Below are 22,225 nucleotides of genomic sequence, written 5' to 3' on the forward strand. Positions count from 1 at the left end.
TGGAATTTGGAGGTGAGACAGTGGACTGTAATTTGGGGCAACTTTTTTGAGGAATTTTGCTATAAAGAATAGCAAGTTGAGTTGGGGACAAGAGTGGGATGAAAAATCAAAGAAGGACAATGTTTTGGTGTGGGAGCTGGTCAGCATGTCTGCTGTTGGGGGTGACCCAGGAGAGAAGGAAAAATTGATGGTGCAGGGAAGCCACCTGCAGTAGCCAGAAGAGAGAGGATCCAGGGCACTCTGGAGGGTGGGATTTAGACACAGCAGATCCTTTATCACAAGAGAGAAGGCAGAGGGCATGAGTCAGACAGAGACTCTTGTTGGGCTGGCAATTGAAATAAAACATGATCATCAATTGGGAGTGATTATCATTCAGCAGATACTTGCCTCCTTCCCCCAACATCTCCATGTTGATGTGGGGTTTGATCTTATGACTTAGTTTGGCCAGTGGAATGTGAGTGAATGTGAGATGAACAGAGAATTGAAATGACCTTGTCCAGCTGGGCCTGGTCTCTTTACTTCTCCCACTGTCATGAGAAGAATGTTTCTCTGACCTCCAGAATAAGAAGGGACACATGGAACAAGCAAACATGCTGATCCATAGATCGATAGGCATGATCACAAATTCTTACTCTTGTATGCAAGTACAGGGATTTTTGTACTTGCTTGTTACACAGCAAAAACTGACTGATGCAAAAGGATATTGGCAGTTCCAAGGAGAGAGGAGAAAGTGTGAAGTAGTTCTCTCTGGATGTAATAGAAAGAATTGAATGGAGGAAGTGACAGGATAGCTGGGCAGTGCTGAGGAACTACATGAGGTGATGTAAAGAATTCAAAGTGGGACCAGTCAGCACTGCTGGCAATTGTTTCCAGCACATTCGGTTGCTTGGAAGCAGGTGTGAAATAGAAAATTTACTTCAGCCATGGCTGAAGTTGCCAAGCAAATCTGAGAAGGGCAAAGAGCTGAGGGCGCTCACAAGGGAGTGATTATAGGTAAGGACAAGGAACTCTAAACTGTGTTAAAAAAAAAAAAGGAGTAATGCTCAGTGAAAAAGGAGGACCTAACCCTAACCAGTGGTCCCGGTGTAGACTATGCATTGTGGGGACACAGGACTTAAGTACGTAAAGATAAGAAGTGAGGAGTTTGAGATGAATATATTTAGAATTAAAATTACAGAGGTCTAAAGAATGACCAAAAGAGCAAGTGCTTGAGGTGAAACAGAGAAAACCTGTGTGTGAGCAGTGAGGAAAGGAAGGAGCTGAGAAGGAGCTGCATGTAGGTTTGTCATGAATGTTGAATCACTGAGAACCTAGAACAGCGTTGAAGACAATGTGAAGTGTTCAGTATCTATATTTTCTCATATGAAGTTGGAGGTAGATATGAGTCCCCAGAGAAAGAATAAATTAATTTTACTCACTTATCATAATCACACCCCTCCCCATCCCACACTCCAATTCTTGCCCCTGGGGTGATGCAATGAAGGCTACATCAGATGTTCCCCTACACGTACTGCAGTTGCAAATGGAAATATGCATCTGAGTAGTTTAATAGGATGGCTTGTATCGTAGCCCTCCTCCCCTTAAAAAAGAAAATTAAAACTTATCTCCTATTTAAGAAAAAACAGAGTTGGACAGGAAAGTGGTAAAAAACAGATTTTATTCAGAACTATTGCAAAAGGGAAAAAGAGACCTCAGTATAGACCAGGTTCAACTCCGAGTACAGAGTGGGCAATTGGGAATCACAGCCAAGGAGCAGGGTGGGTACAGTGGAGGTGAAATTACTTAGAGGAAACATCAGGGGTAATGGAGGGTTCTGGGTAAACTAACCTATCAAGACTCTTGCTAGAGGCAGCCCAAAGTTATCAGACATCATCTGGGGGATGGTGGAGGATGAGGAACCTGTTCAGATATCAAGGATGGGGCTTCTTGCTAAACTGACTTAGCAAGGGTCTTGCCAAAACTGACTTCTAGAAGGAAGTACACAGATGAGTCTAAGAGAATGTGCAGGAGCCCAACTGAAATTGGTCAAGGAAAGGATTTTTGTCGCTCCCTTGGGAAAAAAATTCCCCTTGGAAAGGATCCTGGGTTCTTACCATTTGGAATGTAAATAAATGACTCCAAGAAGGAGAGGAAGTGAGTGTCTCCAGCTTGAGAACCCAGGGACATGCAAAGGTGCTGAGTCCCATCCCCACCTTGAAATGTAAACACACAACTCCAGGCAGGTAGATCTCCCAGGAAAGCCTCTTGCTGTCTCATCACCCTTCATCTTCCAAGCCTTATTCTTTTAGCCCAGGTCCCGAGTTTCAATAAAATTTGCTCAGAAAACCCTAACTGTACAGAAACATAAAAATATCTTCTCTACAGTTGCCCAGATAATAAGAAGGAACTAAGTGTTCAAACCTTCAATGAGCAAGGAGAAGTGACCAAAAGATGAGCTGAGGATGGTGACAAGTAAGTGTGGTGTGATGGCTGATTCTATGTGTCAACTTTCCTGGGCCACAGGGCACCCAGACATGTCGTTAAACATTATTCTGAGTGTGTCTGCAAGGGTGTTTCTTGGTGAGATTAAAAAAAAAAAAAAGAATATACATATATGTATATAACTGAATCAATTTGCTGTACAGCAGAAATTAACACAACATTGTAAATCAACAATACTCCAGTAAAAATATATAGGACAGGAGAAGTAAAGGTATATGTGAGAAAATGAAAAAAAATTTGAATCAGTAGATGGGAGTAAAGAAGGTTGCCCTTCCAGTATGGGTGGCCTTGTCTAATCTGTTGAGGGTCTGAATAGAATAAAAGGCTGAGTAAGAAAGAATCCTTTCTCTCTGCCTCATTGTCTTTAAGCTGGAACAGCCATCTACTCCTACCTTCAGACTCGGATCCAGATGGGACCTTGCACAAATCAGCTCTGCTGGTTCTCAGGCCTTTGAACTTAGACTAGAACTTTACCATCAGCTCTCCGGGGTCTGCAGCTTATCAACTGCAGATATTGGAGCTTCTCAGCCTCCATAATGGTGTAAGTCAATTCCTTAGAGTAAATATATATACATATTTTAGAATATATATATATAGTAAATTTTAGTGTATATATAGAGAGAAATATATATTTAAAATAAAAATATATAATATATACAAAACATTATATTGTATTATAATAATATATCCTATTATAGGAGATATAAATAGATATAGATATAAATATACAAATATATTCTATCGATTCTGTTTCTTGGGAAAATCCAAGACTAATTCATATGGTAATGGCAATTACCTCAAAAGGCCAGAATCTTCGAGGAAAGCAGGGAGAAAATGGTCAGGGAGAAACCACATGAAGCAGAAAGGATGCTACCCCAGCTCCCAACCTGTGCTCCATGGGGAATGGGAGAAGAAACAGCCACCACTCCAAAGGACGGCAGTGTCCTCAGAGGAGAGCAGATCTCATTCTGGGAAAGAAGGGAGCTTTCTGAGAAGAGATTGAAGGTTCAGGGTATTTTGAGGATGACAGACTCGATTGCAGAGGATACACTGGAAGGTTTTGAGTGGTAAGGAAGGGACGGGAGACTGAATCCTATTAAGGGATATAAAGAAATTTATGGGGCACAAATAAGGGTTGAAAAAGACCACTTTAAAGGCTTGGCATTCTGGTGGAGACTGACCTAAATGAGATGTACATACAGAGTGATGAGATGATTTCTGATGGCCTTTTAGAAGAAAGTGACTAAGCAGCTCTAATTCCATCCTCAGGCAGGGAGGCTGGGGGAGGGAGGTCCCCTTAAATATTTCAATGACACATGAGCCCAAGAGAGGCAGCTCCTCCTGCAGGAATCACTGGCTGTGCCCTTGGAGGGGGCTGTAGGGACTCTGACCAGGCAGACTCTGCTCAGGTCACCAGTGACTAGCTCTTACTACCAAGAAAACAGGAGGTGAAACTCAGGACTTTGGTTACAGACTGGAAGATGATTTGTGGTCAATGTCATGTGAGGAGACCCTGGCCATACAAACACTCTCCCTGAGAAGATCTTCAGTAACCCATCCCCCATGAATCATGGAAAACCCAGCCCAAGGGCAGGTCCTTTGTAATGTTTCCCACCTTCTCTGCTCTGGGCTCCACCCTGCTCCTCGTTGGAACCTGCTCCTCCCTAGACCACATCTCTGCTGCCTGAACATCTCTTGGGCTACACTCTAGCCCACTGGTAATGTTCCTTCCTCTTCCAAGGACTTCTCTCCCCTTGGAGACCTCCCTCCCTCACACTGTGAGTCAGTACACAATCCACCACATCACTATCTTTGTACAACCTTTCCTGGGCTTCCTTGCTTCACACACCATCTTCTCTACTCATTCATTCAACATTGTTAACAGCCTGCCCTCTGAAAACAACTCTTTCTAAATTGCCTAAAGGATGTGTTCTTCTCTGGAAAACATGTATGATGGACTGCTGACCACAGTCCCATCTCTGGGTCATCGTTGGGGTCCCAGTCTCGCTATCCTTAGCATTATCTCTTCCTAAATGTGAAAAGTCCTTGAGATGCATTTTTTCCAAATAACTCACTGCTATATGAAAACAACAGCAAAATCTCCCAGACTCCACTCCCTGAAGTCAACTGTCCTCAATCACAAACTTGCTACTTGGTAATGAGGCTAACAGCTCACTTTTCAAAACATTCATTCAAACATTTACACAGTTGATGGTACATTATCTAGTCTCTTACTTCAGCCGTCTGTTCTATGTTTTAATCCTTTAAGTAGGTATCAATTACATCTTTATATCATGGCATGTCACATTCAGACAGACGTTAACTATTTTTATCTTAGTGATGAAATAAAAGTCAAGGGTACGTTGATGCTAACCGAACACATAACCAACTGTAGCCAACGCGCTCTCACCACGATCTTCCATTGGTCATTGAAGCCTAGAGTCGTGCATTTTCCAGAGAATAGATCTAAATTTTGCATTTTTCAGGTTTCCCTTGCACCTGCCCACATTGGCCCTGAAAAGATGCATGAGTTTAGAGCTGGTTACACTCATTCATTTTTAGGTCTAGTTACTCCCATAGACCATGGAGAGGACGACTTGCTAACAGTGACAAGGGACGCATGCTCATCTATACCCCTGGGCTTCTTCATTCATTCATTTCCTTATAATTATCACAATCAAAGAGCAGCTGCAAGCTCTGCACAATTTCTCAGCGGTTTGCCAATAAAGCAGAAAGACTTAGTCTTCAAATCTGGGTACCGAAGTTATATTCATCAAATCTAAGCTTTTTCAAGTCCTCCTCTTCTCCTCCTCCTCTATCTTCTCTTGTTTGATTGTGGAGTCAATCGATCAATAGGAAAAGGAAAAGGGAGATGAGGCTCCCTGAGGCAGATGCTTTCTGGTGCCCTGAGTACCACCTCCTCGACCCACTGTCCACTGATGTGAGGAGTTAGGGGAGGCCTCAGACTCATCTTGCACTTTGCAGCCCCCTTCCACTCCCGACTCAGGCAGCCACCTTTAGTCTTTCCCATTTGTGCTGCAGGGTCTTCTCAGAAGCTGAGAGAAAAGGAGAAGGAAATTAATGTCCCCATCAGTTGGGATGTAGCAGGTGACAGGTGCTGCAGCCTATTGTCCTTCAGGGGGTTCTTTTGGGGGACTCCCGTACTCTTCCTCAAGGAGCCCTCACTGGGTCAACAGCATCCCCGCTGGCTTTATAGATGAGACTGGTGACATCCATGCCTGCACATTGGCTCACCCCTTCCCTGCTTCCCTCTCTCACTCCCTAACTCCCGCCTCGTGGAATCACCTTATTTGGCCTTTGGTAGAGGAGGAGACTCACACTAAAACTCTCCCCCTACCCCATCAATTTTGCTATGTGTGTCGTCAAGAAACTGGATGAGGAGGTAACTGAATTTATGAGCCAATTTTGTTAAGTGACAGTTTTGGATCATCTGAAAATTTCCCTAATTCCTCAGAAAGTCCTGGCCTGTACATTGGCTGCAAAATAGCCAGTCTTTGAAGAAACACAAAGTAGACAGACCCAAGAAGCAAAGATGTCTCCCTCTCTCAGACAATATTAGCTCATGTGAGAACCCAAACACAAGTCTGCAGGGAGACCATGGCAAGCAGCAGCCAGCCTTAAAACAAGACTTTAACAAACAAATGACTTGAAAATTGGATGTGCACTGTATCTTATTCTTTGTGTCCTAAGGAACTTTGGAAAATCAATGAATGTTTATTGACTGACTCTTCAACTGAAGATAGCAAAATAAAGGTTCTGAAGCAAATTTGGCAGGATACATCTGTAGTCCCAGAAGAGCTATGTCCCAGAGTAAATCAAGGGTTTATCTTAAAAGTCAGATCATCCAGCAGTGGTAAATCTCTCCTCAGTTATTCATTTGTAATTTTTATATAACTCTCACTCACAGTGTTTGCTGACTCACATGACAGAAAAATGTTTTATTAAAGTTTTCCTCTATTTTTTAAATGAACACGAATCATGTCATAACAACAAGTATTTAAATAACAGTCTTTATGTATTAACATATAAAAATATACTTTGGAAAAATCTCTATATTAAAAAATATTTATAAGCTTTAGGCATGAATTTCTATAACTCTAGAGTGTTTTGGTTTGGGGGGTGTTTGGGTGTTTTTGGTTTTGTTTTTTGTTTTGCTTATTTGTTCATTTGCTCATGTGTTTGTTTCCTGGTACATGAAAGGGATGATCTAAAAAAAAGAGAAAATAAATGTCAGAATTAGGGTACCACTTTGTTACTGATAAGCTTAAAGTTACAAAATATATACTTTTGAATTATGGGATATCTGTGTTAGGATCTGACATAGATTTTCAACAACTATTTAAATGAGAGAAGCGCATTTGAATATCTTAAGTTTACAGATGACAGAAAAGTCCATTCAGAAGGGGTAGGCACAGAGAATTTTATGTAAACAGCCAGAAGAAAAGCAGCTAACTTTTAATACGGGCATTTATAGATAAGTAATGCATGTGTGGAAATGGGTTGTAATATTCTGCTCAGTCTGCCATGCAATATACCACAGAAGGGGTGGCTCCAACTACAGAAATTTTTTTCTCCCAGTTCTAGAGGCTGTAAATCCAAGATCAAAGTGCCAGGAAATTTGATTCCTGGTGATGTTTCCTCCTGGCTTGCAGAAGGCTGTCGTCTCACTGTGTGCTTGTATGACCTTTCCTCTGTGGGCGTTTGTTCAGAGAGAGAGAGAGAGCTCTCTGGTGTCTCCTCCTCCTCTTATAAGGACACCAACCCCTTTGGATTAGGGCCCCACCCTTATGACCTTGTTTAACCCTATTACTTCCCAAAGGCCCCACCACCAAATACTATCATATTAGGGTTAGGGGCTTCAGCCCATGAATTTAATGGGAGACACAATTTAGCCCACGAGAGGGGTCATGCCCTTTGATGCAATAATGTCTCTTTTTAGAATCTATACTAAGGGATGATTCTAAAATCATCATTTATGCACATGGAAAAACATGTGCATAAAGATTTTTACTTGCAGGAAAAAAATACAGCACTAACTTAAAATGTGCAACAACAGTAAGGAGCATAAGGATGACAAAACCACATGAAGAAAAATATTATGTAGCCATTAAACATGGTAACTACAAAGATTGTACAGCAACAGGGAAAGAATTTATAATATAATGACAGGTGATTTTTTAAAAGTGTGAGGAATTGAGTAAATCTAGTTAGGATCGAACTGGGTTTCAGTTTTTGTTTTTTTTTTATTGTTACTGTTGTAGATTGAATTGCTCACCCCAAAATCCAGATGTTGAAGTCCTAACCCCCAGTAACTCAGAACATGACTGCATTTGGAGATGGACAGTTAAAGAGGTAATAAATGTTAAATGAAGTCAAAAGAGTGAACTCTGATCCAACCTGACTGATGTCCTTATAAGAAGAGGAAGAGACACCAGGGATGCATGTTCACAGAGGAAAAACCATGTGAGGACACAGTGAGAAGACAGCCATCGTCCACAAGCCAAGGAGAGAGGCTTCAGGAGAAACCAACCCTGCTGACACATTGATCTCGGACTTCCAGCCTCCAGAACTGTGAGAAAATGACTTCTGTTGTTCCAAACCCCCAAGTCTGTGGCCCTTTGTTATGGCAGCCCAAGCTGACTGATCCAGTTACCTTCATGGAACCAAAGGCTTGACTTCCCTAAGATGCTCTGTGTTCAGGTGGGGGCTGGAGTGCAGAAAGGTTCTCCTCTGTGTTCATGCCCCATCCTCAGCTTTCACCCAGCCCTGTGCAGCTGCCTCTCTGAGTTTCCTGAGCTTCTGGGGGCTCTCGCTCCCTCCCCTGCAGCCTGCTGTTGGCTGCTCAGTACTTGTCGGGCTGGCAGGAGGATGTGCCCGGCATCTCTGTCACCCAGCCCAACATCAGCCTCAGATGGTCCTGTGTGCTTGGGACTTGAGGGTGGAGCTTTTTGGGTATCCCTGAGCCTTCTTCCCATGAAGGTAAAGCTGCTCTGTATCTTCAGGGAGTCCTACACAAGAGCGCTCCCTACCCACCTAGTAGCGTGTGTAGGATTCCGGGCCCATGGCTTTCTCTGCCCCTCTCCCGGGTAGAGGGTCTGTCTTCTCTCCTTCCCTCAGCAGCAATGGGTGTGTACCTGCACCTTGGAGGCTACAGATCCCACTGCCTCTTCTTCAAGAAGCTTAAGGCTTTGAGTGAAGGATCAGGCCTTAGGGTGGGGTTTCCTGACCCTCCCCCCAACTTCCTGCCCACTCTACCCCTGCAATGTTACCTAGATTGTCTGCAGGCCTGCATCAGCAAGGAGGCTCTTTCCAGCCTCACACCAAATCCACCTGGAGAGTCCCAGGTGGAGCTCCATAGGAGAGAGTCTGGGGGTGAGTGCGAGCTCCATGATGTCTGGGGGTCTCTCTGCTGCCATGCTAGTCCACACGAGGCCTGTAACAACTAGTCAAAATTTTGCTGATTTCTGTGAAACACTTTTATGGCAGAGGTGACTTTCTCTCTGTTCTGATGTAGCACTTGTGTCCTGACTATTCTCAGGGGAGAGACTCTGCCCCCTGGGAATTCAGGCTACTCGATTACCCCTCTGATGGGTTCAGGAAAAGCTATGATTTTGTAGCTTATCTGGCTTCTTCTCATGGACGTCTGGGTGATGTTCTTTCCAGCTTTCTCCATCCTAAGCAGGAGTGGAACCCACATCCAATTTTAAGTGGCACCTTTGCTGCACATAAATGCTGAATTCAGCACCAGCAGAAATACATTTTGCAAAAACACAATGTCAAGTCCAGCACAATAATTACCACGAGGCTCTGATATCACTGATAATTCTCCAGCAGTCAAAAATCTTCCAAGGAATGTGTAAATATCCAGTTAAGAAAAACGACGATGGGAAGAGACAAAATGAATACCTGAACATACCTAAACAGTTTGGGGGATTCCTCTCTTTTCCCTTTGCCAAACCTCCTTCAGAAGCCACATGTGACTCTGTGGGATGGGGGAAACACAGATATTTTAAAGCTAAAAGGACAATCATAAGCAGAGAGTCTAAAGACTTTTACACTTTCAAATGCAATGTCATATGAGTAAAGATTATTTTGCATATGAGTAACAATTATTTTGCAATGTCTATTTTACTTTTCTGAAATTAAGTTCATAGATAATGTAACTTAACTACATACCGAAATTTCAAAATAAAAAACTCCAACATAATGCCCTGTATATGATATAAAGGAGGTATACACTAATTATTAGAGAAATGCAAATCAAAACTACAATGAGATACCACCTCACACAGGTCAGAAAGGCCATCATTAAGAAGTCTACAAATAACAAATGCTGGAGAGGTTGTGGAGAAAAGGGAACCCTCCTGCACTGCTAGTGGGAATGTGAATTGGTGCAATCACTATGGAAACCAGTATGGAGTTTCCTCAAAAAGCTAAAAATAGAGTTGCCATATGATCCAGCAATCCCACTCCTGGGCATTTATCCAGACAAAACTATAATTCGAAAAGATACATGCACCCCTATGTTCATAGAATAGCAGCACTATTCACAATAGCCAAAATATGGAAACAACCTAAATGTTCATCAACAGATGAATGGATAAAGAATATGTGGTACTAATAAGAACCTGCTGTTTAAAAAAATAAATTAAATAAAAATTTAAATAAAATTTGTGGTACATATATACAATGGAATACTACTCAGCCATAAAGAAAAATGAAATAATGTCATTTGCAGCAACATGGATGGACCTAGAGATAATCACACTAAGTGAAGTAAGTCAGAAAGGGAAAGACAAATACCATAGGATATCACTTATCTGTGGAATCTAAAATATGACACAAATGGACCTATCTATGAAACAGAAACAGACTTACAGACGAAGAGAACAGACTTGTGGTTGGGGGGGTTGGTAGGGGAAGGGGGAGGATGGACTGGGAGGTTGGGTCAGCAGATGCCAACTAGTGTATATAGGATGGATAAGCAACAAGGTCCTACTGTAGAGCACAGGGGACTACATTCAACATCTTGTGATAAACCATAATGGAAAAGAATATGAAAAAGAATGTATATATAGAGATATAACTGAATCACTTTACTATACAGCAGAAATTAACACAACATTGTAAATCAACTACCTTTAATAAAATAAATTTTTTAAAAAGTAAAGGAGAGGGCTTCCCTGGTGGCGCAGTGGTTGAGAGTCCGCCTGCTGATGCAGGGGACACGGATTCGTGCCCCGGTTCGGAAGGATCCCACATGCCGTGGAGCGGCTGGGCCCGTGAGCCATGGCCGCTGAGCCTGCGCATCCGGAGCCTGTGCTCCGCAACGGGAGAGGCCACAGCAGTGAGAGGCCCGCGTACCGCAAAAAAAAAAAAAGTAAAGGAGATATAAAAGGGAAGTCATTTATAAGACAGCAAAAATAACACCCAGTAGGACAACACCAGAAGACATATGAAGTAGTCAAATCCCTGAATCTACAATAAGAATTACCGGGGACGCAGCAGCTATAAATCCAGATGGATCCCAGTACGCTGTAATAGCAGCTGAGATACTCTAAGTAGCAGTGCTATCGGTGATGCAGTTTTCCAAAATGGCAAACAAGTCTTGAGGAAGCTCCTCCCAAAACCAACTTTAACTTTCCCTTGATTTTCAAGGTAGCTTCATTCATAGAAAATTAGATGTACCTTACACACATGATAAATATACTTTATGATTTTTTATAGTGAAATATAGGCTCAAGTAAACAGAGTTATCACTTATGTAGATGTCCGATGGGACATTTGGAATTTTTCAGGCTTTTCCCAAGTATTGTAGGACATCTAGGAACCCACCCTCAACTGAAAGTCACCAGGACTGTCAATCGCTAAGAAGTTCAAGCATTGCACCTACACCAGAAGAAGGGCCACACCTTTGAACAAAGATGCCATGACTCAGAGGAGGTCACAGGGCAAATTGGCTGCAAGCCCAGTCGCTTCTTTGCAGGGTGTTTCCTCTGCATCATGTTTCTGGGGGCTTCTAAGTTCCAAAAAGGGAAAATCTAACTCTGCAACAACCCCCCCCCCAAACTTTTTTTAAATCGTGATGATTACCTTAACTGTGTGTCTCTGAGCCTCAGCTTGTGTCCCGTTGGCTGGGGGACACTGTGGGACCAGGTGAGCCAAGGAGGGGAGAGTGGCCACTAACGTGTGTTTTGGTCAACGGGTCTCGACAGCCTGGAGGTTCTGAAAATTATGTGAACCACAGCCTAAGAGCAAAACCAATTTCCATGTTCCCTTGCTGGTTCTGGAATAAATCATTCATTCTGCAAACAGTTATAGACCACGCGGAATGCACCTGCCCCGATGGGAGCAACGCCAGGGCCATGGGGGAGCAGGTGGATGAGAAGCCCGCCCACCTTCACGGAATTTAATGCGAAAGTAGGCAGTCAGTAATTAATTACACAATTACGTCACTAATGCAATGAAGGAGATGCCTAAAGTGACATATTAGCAGCATGGAAGCATTAACCCAGCAGGGAGGGAGTCAGAGTTCCATTAGGGAAGCAGAAAGTTCTGAGTGATAAAGAGTAAGGGATTAATTATCAGAATTCCACCTCCCACATCACAGGAGATGCCGGGGAAGAAAAAGTTCAGAAGCGGAGGGTTAGATGGTCAGAAAAGAGTCACTAACCAGGGCCTGCGAAGGGAAGCTGAGAAGTCCACTGCAAGCGTGGTCCCTGCAATCAGGCCCCAGTAGAAGAGTGGAGTGTGAAGCAACAGTCAGCAGCCACGCAAACTTGAACCCCGGGAGAAACACGGCCGCCTGCCTTTCTCTCAGCTCACCCACCCCCAGTGACGCAGGCACCCTGCAGAAGCTGGCACCCTTCCCCCAGAGCCACACACACCTGCCAGGACCCAGAGAAGCAAAGGAAAAGGTCACGACAGTGCTGGAGGGGCTGCAGATCCAGCAGGCAGCAGGCCAGCCTCCGCAGGTGTGAGCTCCAAGGGCACGGGGAGCCGCACACCACCCTTCCACGTGCATTGCCTCTGGCCCTTCACGGGCCTCTTTCTGTGCGGGCAGCTCCCACCCGGAACCACAGTAGGAAGAGTGGCTAACTGACAGAGTACAGAAGTATCCAGAAGGCTTCAGCAAGGAGAATCTGAAGAATCAGCCAGAGTTGGACAAAGTGAAGGGAGGAGGAGGGAGTGATCCAGGCAGGACCACAGACGCTGGGGGAACCTTCCGCGCTTCGGAGACCACAGTGGGATTTGTAGAGAGTGGCGTCTGGCCAGGGAGGGTTGGGGATACACCCAGCTGATCCCCGGAGGCCTTGGCAGGATTTTAGATTTCGTCCTAAGAGTGGTGGAGATGCAGGGGAGATGTTGCCCTGCACAGGCAGAGCAGCAGCCTAGGAGTCCAAAAGGCCTGGGGGCAGAAGGTGTACGTGTTGCTCTGTGACCACAGCTTATGAGCTCACTTTGTTCATTGGAACCGCACAGGACTGAGCGAGGATTAAGGGAAATAACCCATGAAACTGTGAGTGTGCGTGAGGCAGGTGGGCACACTTCTGCAAAGGGCCACATAGTGACCGTCTCAGGCATTGTGGGCCAGATGGTCTCAATGGTTCAACTCTGCCATCAGGCCTGAAAGTAACCACAGAAAACATGTAAATATCGACTGGGTTCCGAAAAAATCTTACTTGTGGACACTGACGTTTGAATTTAACATAATTTTCACGTGTCATGAAATATTATTCTTCTTTCAATTTTCTTCAACCACTTAAAAATGTAAAAACCATTCTTAGTTCACAGGCCTTATAAAACTAAGCAACAGCTGAGTTTGACTCATGGGCTAGAGTTTGTTGGCCCCTGTGGTAGACACAAAACTAGTGTCTCTCCCCTTAACTTTGCTCTTTACACACACATGCACACACACTCATATATATACTACCATATACACCCACACATACCTACATATCACACAAACACATGTACAAACACAGAACACACACACATGCACGCATGCACACCACACAACTGTGAAGAGGCTGCTGCCATGATATAAGCCTTCATGCTGACTGCATTTCCTTTATTTCAGTCCAATTTGTACATTCTGAGGAAAACAAACAAAACTAGATCAACTGGAATTTTTAAAATTGGTTTTTGATTTAGACAATAATGTGCTATGATTTGAACGACCACAGACTTTATTAGCCATGAAATTGAAGCAGCTATTACCAAGAGTTCCCAAATTAAGTTACTCTGTGAAACATCCCACATTCTTAAGGTTTCTGTAGAGAAATGTCATCAATATATTCTGTATTACATTTTCCCCATAGACTTTACTGGAATTTTATAAAATTTCTGCTTTGTCAACACAGTATGATTATGAGGCCAAGCATGAACCTCTCATTCTGAAGCCATTGGTTGAGCAATGATTCTCACAAATCTTCCCACCAGTCCGCAGGGCTCTGAATCTCAATGTAGTTTTAGAAATAACGTCTCACTCAACAAAAGAAGGAAGACAACTGTGGGGTTGCTTCAGCTCAAGACCCAGCCTGCTACCCCAAACTCTGCATTTTCCAGGCTGAGAAACCAGGGCACCTGCTTCATAAATGTTGGAGAGTGAGTCTCATCTGAGGCCGTGGCCTGTGGCATGATTTACAGGCTGTGCAGGGTGAGAATTAAATATTTACCATCTGCAGGGGAACGCAGCTCCCTCCAAAGGCTGCAGGGATGAGGGAGGCCTGCACGCACTCAGAGCAGGGCAGCCTCGGGCCTAAGAACTGGGCCATGTCAGGTGAAGACAGGGCAGGGCGTGTATGTGTGCATGTGTGTCTGTGTGTGAACATCTCCACGAGGGTAAGCACCAGAAGGGACTTCAGGGGTCCACAATTCAATCCCTTTGTTCTACTGATGTGTCACCAAAGACATGACCTACTCAAGTTCAACGCAGCCAAGTTCCTTTCCCCCCATGTGTGTCCTCTTTTGGTAAATGGATTCATCCCAAGGAGAGGAAAAAGCAGAACCCTACAAAGCAAAACATCTTTCCCCGTGATGTCACGAGTGCAAGGCATGTCTCCATGCCTTGATTTGTTTCCTAAATGTTGCCAAACCCTCCTGGCTGGGTGTCTTCTCCCTGCCTCTCCCATCCATTGGCCGCCCTTGCCCTTCTCCATCCCATGTGGATGCTGTCAGTGGGCTCCCTGGACCCCTGGCTCTGGATGGGCTTGGTGAGCAGAAGAGTGGGGAGGTGGCCTCTTTGTCACCTGGCTCCCTCCCTGCCAGCTTTCCAGAGCTTGGCTGTGTCCCTCTACCTGTGGCCCAGCAACCGTCAGAGACCCTCTCCATGCAGGGCTGGCCACCTCTCCTACCCTGTCAGCTCCATGGATGGTGACAGCTTCTCAGACATACACATCCTTCACAGGCCTGCTGAACCGCCATCTATCCCATCCTACGTGCCCTTGAACCCTCCCTACTGTCTTGCCGCTCACCTAGTCCTCTCGTCTCTGAGCTCCGTGTTCTCAACTGTTCCACAGAGAGGATTTTCCTCCATCTTTGCACAGGACACATGTTCTTCCCCAAGTGCATCATACTCACTTAAATGGCAGGACCAGATGCTGACACAGCATCTCCTGTATCCTCGGCAGCCTCCATTCACCTTGAGGTCATCACCGCCTAGGAACTGGCAACGCAGCTTTAATGCCCCTAATTGTTTTCCAAGAACAGGGCCACACAGAGCAAAGGAAGTGCTTTTATTGGACCTCTCCAATTATCTTCAATGTGTTTACATTATGACTTGAGTCCTACTCGTAAGTAAATGATGAAAGATCCTTGACTCCATAGGGCAGGCTTGGAATCTGACAGCATAACCAGGGTCAAAGACCCTTGGAAGCATGGGCAGGTGTGGTCTCCCTGGGTAGCATTTTATGACTCAAGGCTTTGTGGAACATTTGTTTAAATATATCTGGGCCTTCATCAGCCATTTATTAGCAGAGAGCCGTATCTATCTTTCGGAGAAACACCCTTGGCCATGATGTTTTGACTCCTTTCACCCCTTCCCCTTGAGCCTGCTTCAGCTCTCTGCACTGCAGGAGTGAGAGATAAATCTACCACATCAGCAAAATCCCATTATCAGTTGAGAGCTGCCCTGGGGTTTGCAGGATTCCTAAATAGAAACTGGAAAGTACACAGACATAACACTGAGAGAAAAGATGGATTGCGTGTTTGTGTAAAAGAGCCCACCCTTGACACATCTAGGTCATTTCCAAGTAGCTAGCTCTAGGTCAGCACTGTCCAGAAAAAACTTTCTGCAACAATGAAGGCTGTAATCTGCATGTCCAATACAGTAGTCACTAGGCAGACGTGGTATTGGGCACTTGACATGCGGCTAGTAGGATTGAGGAAATAAATCTTATATTTTACTTAATTTCAAATAACTTAAATGCAAATAGCCATGTATGTCTATGGTATTGGACAGAGAAACTCTAGATAGTTTTGTTTATAAAATATCCATACCTCTTGCAAAATAAAAACTAGCCAGGGGTCCCTTTGAGAAAATTTACTCATAGAACAAGCTACTATAAGAAAGAACCTGTTTACTTGTGACACAGGAAACCTTCCCGAGCCTGATAAATGAAAAAAATATTATAGACTGATTCACCAAGCACATAGCAAATTGAAGAAATTTCTGTGAAGATCATTCGGCATTGTTCTCCAGAGTCTAAAACTTGAAATTCAACTATATTCTACATGCAACGCCCCACCAACTTCTAAAATAACCACAAGAATATGATTCTTATAGCAGGCAGATGGCAAATATTCATTATACTTCAATATACTGTGTTTCCCAGTATTGACTTGTTTGAGGTCAATATTTACTCAGTGCCTCCAGAATGCTAGGTTCTGTAAAGGTTACAAAAAGCATAAATGACATGACATTTGTTTTGTCTCGGGATCCGTGTTCTGTGGCAATTTGGAGAGAGTAAACTATGAAGAAAAGAATATGGAATTCACTCACTGAACAGCTCTGCTTAACAGGAGACCAGAAGGTCTCCTGAACCTTCTGGGCTTTATCCTTGACTTGTACCCATTCAAGGATGGTGGCAGGAGACAGGATCACATTGACAGGGAGTAAAGAAGTTATTATAATAAACAAGAGTCTCACTTTTAAGCAGTTGAATTGTCAATTTTCCTCATAAAAAGGACTCTTTGGAAAGTATCAACTGAAAAAAATACACGACATGAGAGTTGTGAGTTAAGTTTTATTTGGGGCAAAATGAGGACTATAGCCCGGGAGACAGCATCTCAGATAGCTCTGAGAAACTGCTCCAAAGAGGTAGGGGGGAAGGTCAGTTTATATGTGGCTTTGGTGAAGGGGGAGTCCATGCCATCAAGTACATAATTTTTGCAGAAGGTTTCTGCTAGTCTCGTGAAGGTTACTTCTAGTCACGAGGAGCAGACGTCACCATGAAGGATTTTAGCGCTTTTCCAGATATGCAGAGATACAAGAATTAGGCTCATAAAAATCATCTCCTGAAAATAACTATCTGAAGGCCTGTCCTGCCAGTTTTTTCTAGAGCACAGAGTGCCTTATTCCTGATCTCCACCCTGAACTCCTTTCAGAAGGTGTTGAAGGTCAGCAGCTGCAGTGGCTCATAATTTAATCATTGTAAATCTAGATGGCAAGTGCCGATTTGTAGGTGACAAAAGTGATACAGCTATATTCATGGTGTTTCGAAATTTTGCATTTTAGTTCTACTCTAAAGAAAATAGTGACCAATTCCCTTACATTAGGGACACAGTCTTAGAAGAGGTGATCTTTTTCTTAGGATCCTGTAAGTAGCGGGCATACACAAAATATTTGACAACCTATAAAACAGGAACACCACCCAATCAGAATGGATAGTGTATGGGCACCACCCAATCAGAGTGGGTAGTGTAGGGGCACCGACCAATCAGAACAGTACAGAACAGCACACAGCGCCACGTTGTACCAGCAAATACCCCTTGAGTTAGTTGTCAATTCATAGGAGGGGGTCCAGGGTAGAGACCAAATGTGATTTATGATGAAGAAATACTTTAAAAATCATGATAGTATGCAGGTACACCTTGTTTTATTACTCTTTGCTTTACTGTGCTATGTAGATATTGCATTATTTACAAATTGAAGGTTTGTGACAACCCAGCGCAAGTCTATCGGCGCCATTTTTCCAAAAGCATTTGCTCACTTCACGTCTCTGAGTCCATTTTGGTAATTCTTGCAATATTTCAAACTTTTTCATTATTATTATACTCGTTATGGTTGTGGATGAAAAACGCTGCCTGCCATATCGGCAAACAAAGGGTGGTGCAGCCATCAAGACCTCAGCCACTGCAGCCTCCCCAGGCGGTGCCCCGGAGGGGACTCAGGATGGGAAAGAAGACGATGCTGGCCCCGGAGAGCTGAGGTGCACATCGAAGGAATGATTGCAATGAGCCCAGGCTCTTGCATCTTCCCATGCATAGAAAAGCACTAAATTCCTCAGCTTGAGGTGTCTGGTTTTCTTTAATTAACTAACTTTTTGATGTTCCAACCACCTGCTCTTTGCTGCGAAACTGCTATATATCCTGGCTCCCCCCCTGCCCTCTTTGGAGCGGTCCCTCAGAGTCAACTGAGAGGCTGCCTTCCAGGCTTGAAGTCCTCAGAAAATCTGCCAGGTAAAGCATAATTCTCAACTTTTAGGCTGTGCAGCTTTTTTCAATCGACATGGTGACCTGTGATCAGTGATCTTTGATGTGGCTCTTACAAAAGGATTGCAACTCACTGAACTCTCAGATGATGGGGAGCATTTTTTAGTAAGAAAATATTTTTTAATTAAGGTCTGTGCGTTGTCTTTTAGACATAGTGCTAGGGCACATTTAATAGACTACTGTATAGTGTAAATGTCACTTTCACATGCACTGGGAAACCAAAACATTCCTGTTACTTGCTTTATTACTGTGTTCTGGAACCGAACCTGCAACATCTCCAAGGTCTGCCTGTATAACTTCTCTACCACTGGATTAGCACGCAGCGGTGTGGAGTGATAAGAAACATCATCACGATGAATGTGTGTCTTTTACCAGGTAACTTCAAGGAATTCATTACAATCTTAACACTTTTAAAAGTTGAATTCCATAAAGATGCAGACCTACTAGAGAATGGACTTGAGGACACGGGGAGGGGGATGGGTAAGCTGGGATGAAGTGAGAGAGTGGCATGGACATGTATACACTACCAAATGTAAAATAGATAGCTAGTGGGAAGCAGCCGCATTGCACAGGGAGATCAGCTCAGTGCTTTGTGACCACCTAGAGGGGTGGGATAGGGAGGGTGGGAGGGAGATGCAAGGGGAGGAGATATGAGGATATATGTATAATTGATTCACTTTGTTACAAAACAGAAACTAACACACCACTGTAAAGCAATTATATTCCAATAAAAATGTTTAAAAAAAAATTTGAATTCCACTTCAGCAATAGCGTGGTTGGGCCTGGGGGCCCAGAGCGGTTGCTAATTACTGACCATCATAGCAATCTGTTCCAACCAGTGCAGAGCACAGTCAAATACTAGCCTCTACGTTAAATATGAAGTGATGGGGTGGACAGCGAAATACACTGAAAATTTCTACACGAAAAAAAAATTTATAGAGGTCTCTGTTTTGTTTCTTGGAAAATTCTTGGTTCCTAAGCTCTATGATTCTTTAAACTACCCCCTGAATAGTAAAGAGTTAAGAAAAGCAATACAAGTTTTTTGGTGGTTTCCCTTTTATTTATGAAAGAACATATTGCCCATTTCCAGTTTTTTCATGGCTGGAGTATGTCCCCCACAAAACATAATCCACATCTAACTCATCTGAGGACAAGAGAACAAGACTGATGAGGGAGCAGATAAAAATGAATGTCTTCATGTCAATATTCAATAATGAGATATTTCTCAAGGTACACATTAGCTTTAGAATTTAAAATTACTTATAACCTATAAGTTCTGATTTTCTGGGCAATTTTTATTTTTATTTTTTTCCATGCCACGTGGCTTGCAGGATCTTAGTTCCCCGACCAGGGATCGAACCCGGGCTATGGCAGTGAAAGCGCCAAGTCCTAACCACTGGACCACCAGGGAGCTCCCCATTCTGGGCAATTTTAGATGTCTGATTGATCCTAATTTTTATCCTCTTTTTTTCACAGATAATATGCAATAATACCCACATAGTAAACATACATAAATATCACTTCATAGGATTTCAGATAATAAAAACTTCTTAAATGTCATGGTGGGATGTAGACTTATCTACCATTTGTTGGGTCAGCAAGCAGGAGTGTTGAGTGATGAGAAGCACGATCATGATGAATTTGCAGCTTTTACTTAGTAACTATGGAATTCACTGAAATCTCAAAACATTTTAAAAGTCAAATTCCACTTTAGAAGCTGGGAAAATGGATTCCTTCCCTCCCTATAAAGTATCCATTCCGATGATGCCAACATCGCTTCTTCTAGGTCATGTTGGCAAAGCTGGAGCCCAGCCATAGGATGATGGAGAGCAATGGCGACACTATTGTGAGCAATGATGACATCATCATGAGCAGGGTTGACATCATCATGAGCACTGACGATATCGTCGCGATGTAGGTCATCAGCCAAGTGCCGTGTGGAGCCAAAGGGATGCCTGTACTATACCAAAGTCACATTCCTGACCTTCTTAGGACTGGCCACGTTAAAGGAAACCTGTGGGCGACTTGCTGGGCCCAGCTGGTGCTGGTCAGATCCCTGGAGACAGAGAGAAAAGGGTAGATTGAGTTGGTTGACATCATCATAACGGCACACTTGAGAAGGAAGCTCAACTCGTCAGCTAAGATAAAACGAGGGTGCAGAGAGGAGCACAAACGTTAACACAGGTCCTTCCCCTATGATTTTCAATAACACACACTGCAGATGTTTCCCAAGTACAGGGCCTGAAGAGCGATCCAATTCAAAGAATCCAGTGTTTGTATGAAGGCAAATTACAGTAAAGATTCACTGTTTTGTTTTTCAATATTCCTATGGAAATTCTCACCATTGTGTGAAAATGTAAAATATTTCTAACCTTCTTTAAATAGCACACTTTCTTTCTAAAGGAAAGGAGCAAAACTGAAGAACTGACTCCGTGTCCATCACCCACCTGTCTCCTTGGACAGTGTTCCTGGCTCTTACATTCTGAAATGTACTACCAAGAAGACCACTCACTCCTCTGAGGGGCCAATGCCTGTGGAAGAGTGTTGCCCTATTAAAATACATGCAGTGGACTTCCCTGGTGGCACAGTGATTAAGAATCTGCCTGCCAGTGCAAGGGGACACAGGTTCGAGCCCTGGTCCGGGAAGATCCCACATGCCCCGGAGCAACTAAGCCCGTGTGCCACAACTATTGAATCCCGTGCACCTAGAGCCCGTGCTCCACAACAAGAGAAGCCACCGCAGTGAGAAGCCCACACACCACAACAAAGAGTAGTCCCTGCTCACCGCAACTAGAGAAAGCCTGTGTGCAGCAACGAAGACCCAATGCAGCCAAAACGAAATTAATTAATTAATTAAAAGTCATCAGTCCTTTACATAAAAAATAAGTAAATAATTAAAATAAAATATAATACATGCAGCGTACTTTCCTGCCACCCTGAGAATGCTGACTCAGACTCCAGGGCACCCGAGCTGCATTTAGCATCTTAAATAATGTAACTGGGCACCATAAATAATTTACATCACAATGGAACGTCAGCAAGTCTGGGGGGTGGAATCACGCTGCCTCATGGTTTTAATTCATTGACTCCCCATCACACAAGGATGAAGCCCCACAGGTCTGATGGGGTTACATCGCACCATAAAGGCGGTGCTTCTGCTGTGATGATGCCTGGAATTTTTGCTGTCGTTTGCGTTTTGTCCCCATGACATGGTTGCACCAACCATTGTTGTTTTCTAAGTTTAAAAAAATTAAGAGTTTATTTCTGTTGACTTCAATGGGGAAAAGATTAGCAGGGGAGACATCATCCAGGTTTCAAGTTATTCATAACCTCACCCCCCAAAACTGAAAGAGTCAGGAGGAAAGACACAGAATTGCCTGAAATAACCAGAAAAATGGACTGACAGCGAGTCAAGGAGAGGAAAAGGTGGATTGTTTGATTGAAATATTCATCATGATGCAAAATATTTGCAAACCCTTTGACTTCCTATCAAAATAAAAGGTGCTTCCCTTTCCCATTAACTGTAATTTTCAGAAAGAATTTCTGATTTTATTTATCAGTTTTGCGCCAATGTGTTTCGTGGGCAGTTATACCTGCGTTATCTGTACTTCACCAACAGAAATTCTTGTCTGGAAAATAATGTCGGTGTTATATAATCCTAACTGGAGATGCAGCCAGGATAGAAATAATCAGTGTAGAAAAGCGCCATGTTTTGGTTTATGTCAGTTTGTAAAATAGTCTCTTTTTTACCTTCTGAGACTTCTTAAAATTTAGTGCATGCTCTGGGGTCTCTACAGCCCCAAATCCTCTTTCTATCCTTCATATATATTGAATGCGATGTGCCTTAGACCCACCTAAAACATGGGAGATTTAAAAAGTGTTCCTCAGCTATGGTGCCATGTGGTTATGGAATATTCTGGTGCTGAGACGCTTCCATTTGATCTTCATCACAGCCCCACCACAAGCATCTCAGATCCTCCATGCTCTGTGGCAAGGGCCATGCAGTGGG

General features: G+C 43.5%; 1 protein-coding gene across 4 annotated transcripts in view; it reads right to left on the reverse strand.

Moving 5' to 3' along the window:
* Positions 1–19,271: 19,271 nt before the first annotated feature.
* IGSF5 (immunoglobulin superfamily member 5) overlaps positions 19,272–22,225 on the reverse strand; it is a 43,074-nt gene continuing 40,120 nt past the window's right edge. For all 4 annotated transcript variants that reach the window (XM_082839752.1, XM_082839751.1, XM_082839753.1 and 1 more), the window contains one exon: positions 19,272–20,272. In XM_082839752.1, the coding sequence (XP_082695878.1) occupies positions 20,177–20,272 (96 nt within the window). In that variant the 3' untranslated portion in view covers positions 19,272–20,176. The remainder of the gene's footprint in view (positions 20,273–22,225) is intronic.

The sequence above is a fragment of the Leucopleurus acutus genome (genome assembly GCF_964270905.1).
Source record: "Leucopleurus acutus genome assembly, chromosome: 5".
NCBI lineage: Eukaryota > Metazoa > Chordata > Mammalia > Artiodactyla > Delphinidae > Leucopleurus > Leucopleurus acutus.